Source organism: Balaenoptera acutorostrata, chromosome 1 (assembly GCF_949987535.1).
Source record: "Balaenoptera acutorostrata chromosome 1, mBalAcu1.1, whole genome shotgun sequence".
Taxonomy (NCBI): domain Eukaryota; kingdom Metazoa; phylum Chordata; class Mammalia; order Artiodactyla; family Balaenopteridae; genus Balaenoptera; species Balaenoptera acutorostrata.
The window spans coordinates 33,671,665-33,683,257 of record NC_080064.1 but is presented as its reverse complement, the minus strand read 5'-3'; the positions used below and the strand labels follow the sequence as shown (position 1 = coordinate 33,683,257).

The window sequence follows — 11,593 nt, the reverse complement described above, 5'->3', positions numbered from 1 at the left end:
TGACCTGGCAGAGTAGGCAACCAATGCCCTCCTCCTGATTTAGACCTACTTCTCACATCACCCACCCGACTAAGCTTTTCACAGGCCAGGCAGCTAATGAGCCAAGGCCGAGGGGCACGGCCATGGGACCGTGAGACCAGACCTGTGAGTGAAGAGGCCCCCTGGTGGAGAAGGCAAGGTGTGCAGGATTCGGGGAGGTCACCTGCCCGCGCCTGAGGCGGGAGCTCATCTTACCTGCGGGGGGGCACCCCCACATCCCTGGTTCTCCCTTGGACCCCACAAAGTTCCGGCTGATGCCCCAGTCCCCTTCTGACTGTATATTTCTGCCGACAGCTCGCTCAGTTATCTTAATGGGAATTTATACAATTCTCGGCAGTCGCCCACAGCTACTGCACTTTATAAACTTACGTGGTCACAAAAGACAAACATTCCAAGTTTGTTCAATAACTGCTCCGATTTTAACGGATTTGAAGAATAAGCAGCAATCAGCACAAAAGTGTTGTATGTATTGGTTTTAAAGCACTTCCTGGGGCTTCCTTGGTGGCACAGTGGTTAAGAATCCTCCTGCCAATGCAGGGGGCATGCGTTTGATCCCTGGTCTGAGAAGATCCCACATGCTGCAGAGCAACTAAGCCCGTGCGCCACAACTACTGAGCCTGCATGCCACAACTACTGAAGCCCACGCGCCTAGAGCCCGTGCTCTGCAACAAGAGAAGCCACCGCAATGAGAAGCCCACGCACCACAATGAAGAGTAGCCTCCGCTCACCCCAACTAGAGAAAGCCCGTGCGCAGCAACAAAGACCCAATGCAGCAAAAAAAAAAAAACAAAAAATAAAAATATTTTTAAAAATAAAGCACTTCCTGGTGCAAGCTTGAGGGTCTGCAGAAATGACACTATGTTTTCATACCTGTCACCTCCTTCAAGATCTCCAAGTTTATGGCTGCATGAAATAACATGGCTCTAAGAATCCAGTTCCCCCAGATTTGGTCAGATTGGCACCTGAATGTAGCAATCGGCAAGGAGACAATTGCCCCGTGCCTGGTGTCCCCCTGCTGGAGTCCCCAAAGCAGGGTGGGTAGATGTACTGTAACTGGGACGGGGGGGGGGGGGGGGGGGGGTCTCACCCATTTGATGCCCACGCTGACCTGACCACTTACATCCTCTGGCAGATGAAAATTTTCAACACTAAACTTTCATGATATCCTTACAATTCTAGTGTTATCACCATTGAAAACAAAACAAAACTAAAGCTTAAAAATATCACTTACGTTACCATCATTCATGATTTATTGATGGAAACTTCAGTTCAGTGATTTCAGAGTCAGGGGAGCTGCTTCCACTTCTGTCACTGTAGGTGTCCCTGTAGAATTCAGATGGTTTATTCGTCAGCTCCCACCAAACACTCGCTTTACTTCCCTCATTCTACAGCCACCACTACCACAGGGATGCTTGTCTGCACACAGCAGAAATCAGAGACATTATATATTTAGCAGAAAGCTGCAGAGGGATTTTCTTCTTCTTGTTACAGAAGATACACATTCGCTTTATACTTCAGTCATGATGCCCTAACCACCAAGACACGGTAACCGACTGGTTCCAGGTAAAGGTAGCAGTGGGGCATGAAATCCACCCAGGCTGTGGCCGACACCCTGATGAAAAAACACAGTTCCCCACTGACCACAGGGTCCCAGATGTGATCGTGGCGCCAGATGCTGCAGAGGGGGAGACCTGGCCACCATGCCAGGTGGCTGGGGAAGGCCAGGGGTGGCACAGAAGCAGCCTGAGAAAACCCCGGAGGAAGAGAGGATGCTTGCGTGTCAGCACGAGAAGAAGTGCCCCAGCAAGGCCCCCCGTTCCTGTGGTTTTGCTCATCACTGATGGTGTGATGATGGCCCGCTGGAAGGAACCAGTGACCACTCGAGGGACTAAGGGAGCGTAACCCCACCTGGGCGAGAGCCTGCAGCCTTTCTGGAGGTAATGTGGGAGCCTCCCCACGGAGGCCAGGAGGAGGCCAAAGTACGGTGGGGAAGGCTTGATAGGTCTGGACAGGAACTCAGGGTGATACTGAACTCCAACGAAAAAGGGATGATCTGAAACAGAAATGCAAAAGAACCAGCTTCACTGTGTGTCTGCATAACATGTGAAAGATGGGAAAAAATCTTGTTAAATGTTCCACATTTATGCAGACCCTAAAATGATTTGAAAACAACTTCTTATTGGGAGCCTGGGTAGAGGCAACCCCAAAGCACAGGAGAACCGATGCTCTCCCACCTGCACGCTGTCACCCTGCGGCCAAAGGCGCCTCCTCTCCAGGTTCCTGCCGCCCTTCCCCTTGCCACCCCCCACCCCCCCCTGCCCCAACTCCCTGACTTGCACGGGATTGAGTCCTGCAGGTCACGTGAGATTAGACTTGAGTACCAAGTCCAAGCTCTCGTTCTGGAGAACGAGGACCTGAAGCCAGAGGTCAAATGGCAAGGCCGCAGCGCAAGGGTGAACCTCCCAGGGCTCCAGAACCTCGCTCACCAAGACCCCTCCCCGCTCCCCAGACAGCGCTGCCGCCTGATTTGGTTAGGTCAAGGACAACAACTTATATTGCTGTGTTTTCCCCACATGCCAAGAAAGCCTGACTAAGTTCCCCAATAAACACAACGGCCCAAGCGATCACCTTCCAACTCCACAATTTCCATTCTCTCTCCTTCAACATCTTGGCCAACAAACTTCAAGCCTTGCTCCTCCAAACACTTTTTCAAGACTGGATTCACCTGTCGAAGCATGAAGAACAATTTTGCTGGGCTCTCAGCTGACTGTGTTTCCAGCGTAACAGAAAGGAGAAAATGTGAAAGGTCACAAAGCTCGAATCCTCACCTCAAATCTGTGGCGGTGCCTCTCTTCCAGGTAATCTGCATCTCCGTAGAGTTTCCCTGGCAAAAGAAGCAGGCTGGCTTAAAGGATTCCGATTTCACAAAGGAGCCTATTCACAACCACATCCTGCTTCCCGGGTTGCTTATTATCACCTACACGGCCAGGCCCTTTGAAGGTTATTTCTATGACTCTCCTACCGACCCCACCGCCTGCTCTAGCAGCACAGTTCAGACTAATTCTTGGGCTTTGACTCTTTGCAACCAAGGAAAACTAACAGAAACAGACTTTCACCACCACCTCTCACACGTGACTACAGAGGCACAAAACGCTCTGGCGGCACCCAAAGCTGCCCGGCACCTGCTGTGCCCGGGAACTCAGCACAGCACGTGCCAGCGGGTGTCTTCCCTGAGCCAGGTGAGACCCCCAAACCACAGGACGTTAGAGCCGGAGGACTGGACGACCACCTACTCAAATGAAGCAAACTACGGTGCCTCCAAACCCCAGATAGATGCACGGGTGCCCTGCCAACAATGACAGTTTTCCCAGTGGGAAGAAAAGAAAATCCAATCGAGTTCTTTTAAATATTTTCCTCCTCAAATTTCCCCTATGTCTTTAGCATATATTAGTACTTGTAGAATAAAATCTATTTAGGTTGAACTGGATGAAACTGCCATTTTTGTGAGACAAAAGTCACCAAGATCAGCAGTTTCATCTGGTTCGACCTAATAGGTTAGGAAAGTTAAGACTGCAGTGGACTTCACCTAACCGCCTCATTCTGCTGAGTGGTCCACACCCAAAGTCCCCCAGGTCCCCAGCTGTATTGCCTGTGACCTTTCTAAGAGCCACAGTGCTTTCTTTGGCTATTACAGTGCATCCTAAGGAGTGTAACCAGGAGAGGAAAAAAGAACTTCAAAAGTAAGAACAAAACCAAAAATGCCAGCCTGGCCACAGCACCAAGACGTGCGTCCTGGACATGCCAGCCACAGGCTGGGCCCATGGGAGGCAGCTCTTACTCATGACAGAGTCCGTGGTCTGGAACAGGGTTCTCCTCTTGCCCAGCCTCATGGTTCCGCCCATCTGGCCGGGGTTGTGTTCTGGCATGTCTATGACCTGGAGACGTTCCAAAAACAAACATGCACTACCAAACCCTGCTTCGGTTAGGAGACGACCGCCCGCACTGAGCGAAGTGAGCCTGTGAGGAGGCCCAGCCTTTCCTTAGAAGTGACACTTGCAGAGGAAAATGCCTCCCAATGATCACTCTTAAACCTCTGTTGGGTAAGTGTTTAATCCTCAGCCCGTCCTCCTGAGCCGCAGGACCAGACACAGCTGCCCCCTCCCCTGGCCGTTCCTGCCCCGGCACTTTGGATCCTAAGTGCCTGTTCTAATAAAGACTAACACAGCAGCGTGGATACCAGACCAGACGTGTGCACACGTTTCCTCCACTAGACTGACAGCTGCTCAGAGGAAAGGGATACTCATCTGGGGTTGGCTGTGAACCAGGAGGAGTCTGGTGAACATCTGTGGGACGCGGAGGCCGAGGCCCCCCAGCTGTGACAGCCTAGCCCACTGCCTGCTCCCCCGCTCCCCCGAGCACCTTCGGACCTGGGAGACCTTCTCTGTGCTCCCCTACCTCCCCAGGGTCCCACGCTTCAAAACCTCTGCTCTTTTCTTCCTGAGGTCTGAGTATTAGCAAAGTTCAATTTCAGGTCAATAAACACATACTAATGCTGTTCAAGTGCCCTGAGGTCAAGAGTCTTGTCCACCTTGTTTATCACAACATCCTCAGTATCAAGAACAGGCCTGTCACGCCTGGGCTGGGGATTCAAAGATGAATAAAGGCACTGTCTGTCCCCCACGAGCCAAATTCCTCTGATGGGAGACATAACACGAGGAATGCCAGCCTCCTAGGGCTCGGGCCTACGTCAAACAATCAGTACTAAATTCCAACAGTTCTTTAAAAAAACACCCATCTCCGAGGGTTGTTGGGGATTAAGTGAATTAATATAATCAAAGCAGTGAACACAGTGCCTGGTACATAATAAGTGCCTACCTAAGTGTTTCATGTCAGTATTGTTCTAAAGCGCTCCTGGGAGGTAAGAGGGCAGGGGTGGAGAATTACTTCAATCAGGCTGCGGTGGCACTTGTCTTAAAAACTTTCTGTGCCAGACTGGGAAGAGTAGTAAGAAATTACACGATGAAAAATAAAAGTTCTCCCTATCTGGGACGTCTGAAAGTGCGGGACCTCAGGGTTCTTTGGAATGAACCCAGTGGTCTCATTTCCCACCTCCAACCCTCAATCACTTTCATAAACACCCCTTCCACACCCTTCCAGATGCTCCAGACACTGGACTCACCACAGGATGATTGGTGTTAGGGTCAAACTCCGTAGAATTGGCATCTGAGAAACCAAAATACCTTTGTTATAAAAATAGTTACAACAAAACTGATTTTTTAAAAGTTTCATTCCTAAGCTCTAAATCACAATTTCCCTCCTCAGTTTAAAGTTATTCAGTGATTAGAACCAAAACCAGGGATAACATTTTTAAGATATACGATACTCAACACACAAACACAGGTGAATTTTTTCCCATTAAACCTGTAACTCTCTGGGAAGTCAAGCTGTACAAAATGGGGAAATCAAAGCCGATGGCATAACCTAACAATCCTTATTTAGATAGTGCAGCCTTTCGACGGCTCTTATACTGTTGTCTCAATTTTTTCACTTTTCGTTTCAGACTGTATCTCTCCTCAATGGGCAAATACCGTTTCTTCATTTCTTTCATCCTCGGCATCTTATGCATTGCACTACCCAACTGCCCCACTCAAGAGCTAAATCAAAAATTAACTGATTTCAAAACCCAAACACCTTTCTATCCTTTACTGAATTTACCGACTAACCATAAGGGAAACCACTGAAGACTAAAAGGGAAAGAACCAAGTCCCTGGCACTGCGCGTCTGCTTGCTCTTTCTGTGCGACACGCGACACATCGTTCCCCTCTGGGGCCTACACGAGGGCCAGGCCTCAGATGCGAGTCAGCTCACCACCAGGTCACTCATCCACCTGGGGACCCCAGGGGGTGCAGCAGCAGGAGATCATGGCCGTGAAGGGGTCCGGGGTGCCCGAGGGCCACCTCTAGGGTGGCGGGTGGTAAGACAGTGCCTGCCAGGAGCTCAGAAGCCAGCACCGGGGAGCACGATGCCTACAGAACTCAGCCACCGTCCCCGTGGGGTTACTGTGAAAAACGTGTCGTGAACCCAGCCCTGACGGTCAGCTGGGCACAGGGAATCACACTGGTAAAGCTGGGTGGTCTTTCTATTCCCCGGGTTGCTCCGCTGAGCTTTCTTAGAGCTCATAAGGGTCCTGCAGCAGGCCCTTCCCTTGGCGGCCCCAATGGGGCCACCGCACCCCAGGGCCCACGCCGCGCGTGGCCCGCTGCCCCACTGGCTGGGCTCGGCCGTGGGACACGAGCAAGCTCAGTAAGAGTCTGCACAGCAAGCCTGGCACTTCGGGAGCCAGGCAGTCGCCACGCTGTGAGGAAGCGCAGCTGAATTAGTGAACGGTGAGGCCGAACCCCTGTCCCCGCTGGACAGGGCGAGCTCAGATGCACCACGGGGAGCAGAAGACCACACAGCCGGGATCAGTCCACTCAGCCCACAGGGTGCTGCGAGATAGGAAACCACTGAGTTCTCGGTCTGCACGCAGTAATATAGTCCGTGAGGCACGGGGTCAGTGTTAGTGAGTATTCCCCAAGTGCCAGGCACTGTGCTGGCACTACTTATAGGCACTATTTCATTCAACTCCTACAACCATGTCAAGTAGGTACCACGAGGACCCCCATCTTACAGAAGAAACAGAGGTCCAGAAAGACTAAGTAAGTAATTTGCCTAACATCACCCATCCTGAGTGATAAAGTCAAAGTCTGAGCCCAGCGCCCAAGTTCATAATAACCACACGGCCTCACACCAGCCAGAGTTAGTTTCCTCTCCGGACACCAGCTCAGGGACGGTGGCCGTGATGACGGGAGCGCGGGCATCTCCAGAGCAGCAGGTGCAGGGGCGGAGCCAGGCGACTTGCTCAGCCGTGTTCCCTCCTCCGGTGGTTGGTGGTTCCCTTGGAGGACCGCGTTTTCCCTCAATAAATTCAGCAGCTCCCCTAGCGCAGCTGCGAGGCACTGAGAAACCAGGCCTGGCCTCCATGTCTCCCCCTCACCCAAAGGCTGCCAGAAACACTTAAGTGAGAATTTAACAAATTTTTAAGTAGACACTTACTTACCTTGCCATCCCAGCACATTTCTTGAAAATTCAACCACTGCCAACTGCATTCCTAAGCACACGCCTTGCAGGTGGAGGGGAAAAACAAATGAAACTCCACTGAAAAGTCAGTTCCCACATTTCCAACCCGCCTACGTGGACTCTGTGTCCTGACTGTTCCCAGAATTCCAATTACAAACTCTCGTAATTCCCTGCTATAAACATGCAACCCCCTGCTATGTTTTATCTGTACCAGATTTCAAAAACGGGGTCTAAGAGTATATGATGATTCCAGGTTTTAGAAGTCATGCGATTTTAGAAATAAATAATATTCTCTTCAGTACTTTAAAATTCAAGTCTTCTTACCCTATCTCAGTAAGTTCCCAGTTACAATTGGTCATGTTGAAAATGACTAAAATTTACAGCAGCAGGAAGCATCCAAAATCATTCTGCCCAATTAGACAGCTGGTGTTCCAAATAAGCATATAAAACCCAGTCTCACATGTCCTGCCAAACAGCTGGGTTCAGTAAATGGACAAGATTTCCTAATTGCTATTTCATTCTCTCAAAATTCCATGACAGCTTCATGGAGCTCAAGCTTAAACTTTTCCTTTTAAAGACCAGTTTGAATTTCTCAAAAAACAGAACCAAAAAGGCTTATATACTTGAGTTGCTATCTGGAAAGATGGCATCTATGTTTGGTTTCAATGATCTCCGTTTTATTTACAGGCTCCCACGGGGCACCTTTTCTTGTCTTTCCTACTCCTTACCCAAAAAAGGCTTCTTCTGTTTCCGAGCCCAGGAGATCGCTTGGATTTTTCCTTCAGTCCCTCGGACACCAAATCCTCCTGGAACCAGCACGCCACTGTGCAAGAGAGCATACCACAAGCACCCCTTTCCAGTCCAGCTCGCAATAACCCTCCAAGGAGTCACTTCCAAGACACTGGTGGCATGAAGTCACTCCACACCCTTGGCTGCTGGGGCTAGGGCTGTGATTTCAACACTGCCAATGAGCCGTGTAGAAACACCATGGACTTAGAAAATGCACACAAAACCATCCATTTTTCTTACTAACATCAGAAAATGCTCATAACCAGTCAAGAAAAAAAAAAAAAAAAGATGTTGTACATAATTGTAATACCACCTCTGCACAATATCTGTCCCAGGCAGGGATTCTTTCCTTAAGTTTGCAATTTTTTTTTACCTCTTGGCTTGAAGCGCTCCCCTGAGTAGCAAGGGGGCCTTTGCTGGTCAGTTCGGCGTGCCACACTGACCGTGGCTGAATGGCTCCGTAAGATTCAGCTGTTCTAGTGAACTAGATATTCAGGCTGATTTTTTTACTATCGTAGACAGGAGCTGCCCAAAACGAACTATTTATGAGACTCGACTGACGGGTACTCAGCAAATGTTCTGGATGAAACACCTTTAAATAAGCCTTATCCACAGATGCATTCAGTAAACATTATCAATAAAATCAGAACTAGTTTTCTTCACATTTAATGAAACCGATAAGCTATATTTCTGTGAGGCTTCGGTCATGCAGTATGTATGTAGTCCTTTCAACAATTAAAAGACATTTAAACAAGCCGATTACCTACCACCAGCACAAGAGAGCACAGCACTTGGTTCATTAAAACAAACCCCAAACCCCTGGAAACCAAAGGTAGCGAGTTCCGCTTACTGAGCGCTGCACAGCTTCTGCCAGGCCTCGTGGTAGCGCACGGGCTCCTCCTGCAAGGTGCTCGGCTCCAAGTCCGTGGAATCTATGTACTGGGAGCGGTCAGAGCGGAGAGAAAAGCAGCAGCCTCGTGACTCCTGAGCACTCAGGATTTCTAAACAGTATTACCAACACTCCATCTTTCTTAATTTTAAAATAAAGTTTAAAAACAACCTTAATGTATTTACACTTACTAATCTTTTTAAAATAAACTTTAAGATCTTTCTTATATTTTAAAATATGAGTTTCCTTCCCGAATCATTTAGTTCCCAACTCTGGCTGTCCATCCGCTCTGCGCTCAGTCCGCTAGCGCAGACCCTGAAGTGTCCTCTCTGTTCAAGATGTCTCCCCCCGAGTCCATCTTCCCCCCAGGTCACTTCTCATTTTTCTCAACTGTGTTGAAGTATAATTTACACACAATGAAACACAAGCATTTTAAGTGTGCACTTCATGAGTTTTGTCCCACACGCACACAAAGGTATGACCACCATTTCGATCAAGATCTAGAAAGTTCCTGTCACCTCCCCCCAGTTCCCTCTGCCCCCTGCAAACACCGTCCTCCCTGCTTCCTGCCCCAGACAATCTTGGCTCTGCTTTCATCACCGCAGGTTGTAGCTCCTCTAGAACTTCAGACAAACGGAGCCATGCAGCGTGTAGCCTTCCGTGTCTGCCGCCTTCAGCTCCGCGCAATGCCTGAGATTCACCCGTGTTGTTGTGTGTCACCACGGAGTTTATTCCTTTTTACTGCTGGGTACTTTGCTACTGTAGGAATACACCACACGACATGTTTATCCACCGACTCGTCCTGGACTTTTGGGCTGTCCCCAGATTTTGGCTGTTATGACTAATTGGTCCATTTGTATAAAAATAAGATTCTTTCGGTGGACATGTTTTCATTTCTCTCGAGTAAATATCTGGGAGTGGGATTGCTGGGTCACACACAGTAGGCGTGTGTTTTACCTTCATATGAAACCGCCAGACTGTCTTCTCAAGCGGCTGCTCCAGTTTACACTCCCACACCCTCACTGACACGCTCAGCCACGCAGGTGGGTGGGTGATGGTATCTCACTGAGACTTAATTTGCATTTATCTCCCTGACAACTAAAGGCGTTGAGCATCTTTTCGTGTATATCATGTGCATCTTCTATGAAGTGTCTGTTCAAATCTTCTGCCCACTTTTCTATTAGGTTGTTCATTTTTTTCCTGCTCCTTCCTAATACCCTGCGGTGACTTCCCTGAACCCCAGGGCAAAATCCAGGAGTGGCCCAGTTGACGGGATTCATGACCAGGCCCTCGCCAGCCTGTCTCCAGACACCCTCCAATTCACACTTTTCCATCCACTGAGTTCCCAACCATTCCACACCTCCAAGTCCTTGGATATGCGCTCCCTGCCGTCGGCAATGCCCTTCCCTGCTGCCTTACCCATCTTCCCAACCTGCCCACGGGCCCCTCCTCACATGTCTTTCAGGGCAGTTTCGCCCCCTCTTCTGCCTGCTCCCTTCACACCTGAGAGACCTCACTGACTCGGATTCCCCTCTCGGCCTCCACCACCTAACACATGACCGGCACAGGCTACCTCCAAGGAGATAAAATAAATGAATGATCGAAAGAACTAGCAAAAAAATAAGTCAGGGCAGGGTAATGAGACCCCACGATTCTTAAAACACGTATAACTGCTCATCCTCTCGGCACCTGTTCACCAGCATAAAGCAAGCTACATTTTCACGCCGAGAAGCCCCTGGAAAGTAGGAGGCCAACCCCAGTGCCAATAGCGAGGGCAGCTGCCCAGTGCCATCAGCTCTGCCCCCACCCGCCCCCCAGTCAACACCCCTCAGCACTGAGCTCCAGCTTCACTTCTAATTTCCATCTCTTCCTGAAAAGCTCCATCTGGGAGCTACTTTGCTGGGAAAAAGGTATAAAGGGACAAGTGGAAGAGCTGACACATATGGTACTTCCTCCCTGCCAGGTACAGTTCTAAGCACTTTATATGAACTCATTCAATTCTTATAATAAGAGCCCTGTGACAACCCTTTTTAAAGATGGGAAAACTGAGGCCCAAAGAGGGCTAAGTAGCTTGCCCAGCATCACACAGACTTGGAGGCCTGGCCGCCTGGCTCTGGAACCCCTGCCCTGAACCTCGACACTCCACTGCCTCCAGCCTGACATACCAGCAGCTCAGCTTCTGCCTGGCACGTCCAGAGCAGAACACAGTGACCACCGTTCACTGGGCGCTGCCCGTGTTCCCGGCACCAGCTGGGTGACTGGACACTTGTTCCTGAGAAACCTCCCAGCTCCATGGGGTGGACACTGGCACAGGTGCCAGCAATTGTGCAGCATGCTTAGCCACCAGGACTCCCCATTCCCAGGGTCACCTGACATTCAGATCTAAGCATTCACTCTCTTGGCTTCTACTCTGACCACATCTTCCCTTATTTCCTGAAAATGCTCGGCTGTTCTCTCCCAGCCAGGAGCCAACCACAAATCCTTTCGATTCCTAAAAAAGAAATTCTAAGCTCCAATAATATAAAGCAGATGTGCACGCAGCACCTATGAGAGTAGAGACGGCCTCCCTGTACCTGTGTGACACCTCCTCACCTTGATTTCCAATTTGTGGTTTATGGCCAGTGCAGAATGCTCCAGAGCTTTAATGACAGAGGCGTACGAGTCTGAGAACTTGGTGTATTTGCCCACGAGGGCAATAGAGCAGGTCTCCAGCAGGCGATCATATCTATCACACAAAGGTCAAGAAACACCAAATCA

The 11,593-nt window shown here is 49.7% G+C and overlaps 1 protein-coding gene across 3 annotated transcripts in view; it reads right to left on the bottom strand.

Annotated features, from left to right (window-relative positions):
• CTPS1 (CTP synthase 1) overlaps positions 1 to 11,593 on the bottom strand; it is a 29,944-nt gene that overhangs the window by 1,301 nt on the left and 17,050 nt on the right. For all 3 annotated transcript variants that reach the window (XM_057553816.1, XM_057553820.1, XM_007164677.3), the window contains exons 9-18: positions 11,429 to 11,561; positions 8,798 to 8,886; positions 7,887 to 7,981; positions 7,139 to 7,201; positions 5,219 to 5,262; positions 3,878 to 3,974; positions 2,868 to 2,923; positions 2,668 to 2,764; positions 1,948 to 2,092; positions 1,271 to 1,362 (exon numbers count right to left, since the gene is read on the bottom strand). In XM_057553816.1, the coding sequence (XP_057409799.1) occupies positions 1,278 to 1,362; positions 1,948 to 2,092; positions 2,668 to 2,764; positions 2,868 to 2,923; positions 3,878 to 3,974; positions 5,219 to 5,262; positions 7,139 to 7,201; positions 7,887 to 7,981; positions 8,798 to 8,886; positions 11,429 to 11,561 (904 nt within the window). In that variant the 3' untranslated portion in view covers positions 1,271 to 1,277. The remainder of the gene's footprint in view (positions 1 to 1,270; positions 1,363 to 1,947; positions 2,093 to 2,667; positions 2,765 to 2,867; positions 2,924 to 3,877; positions 3,975 to 5,218; positions 5,263 to 7,138; positions 7,202 to 7,886; positions 7,982 to 8,797; positions 8,887 to 11,428; positions 11,562 to 11,593) is intronic.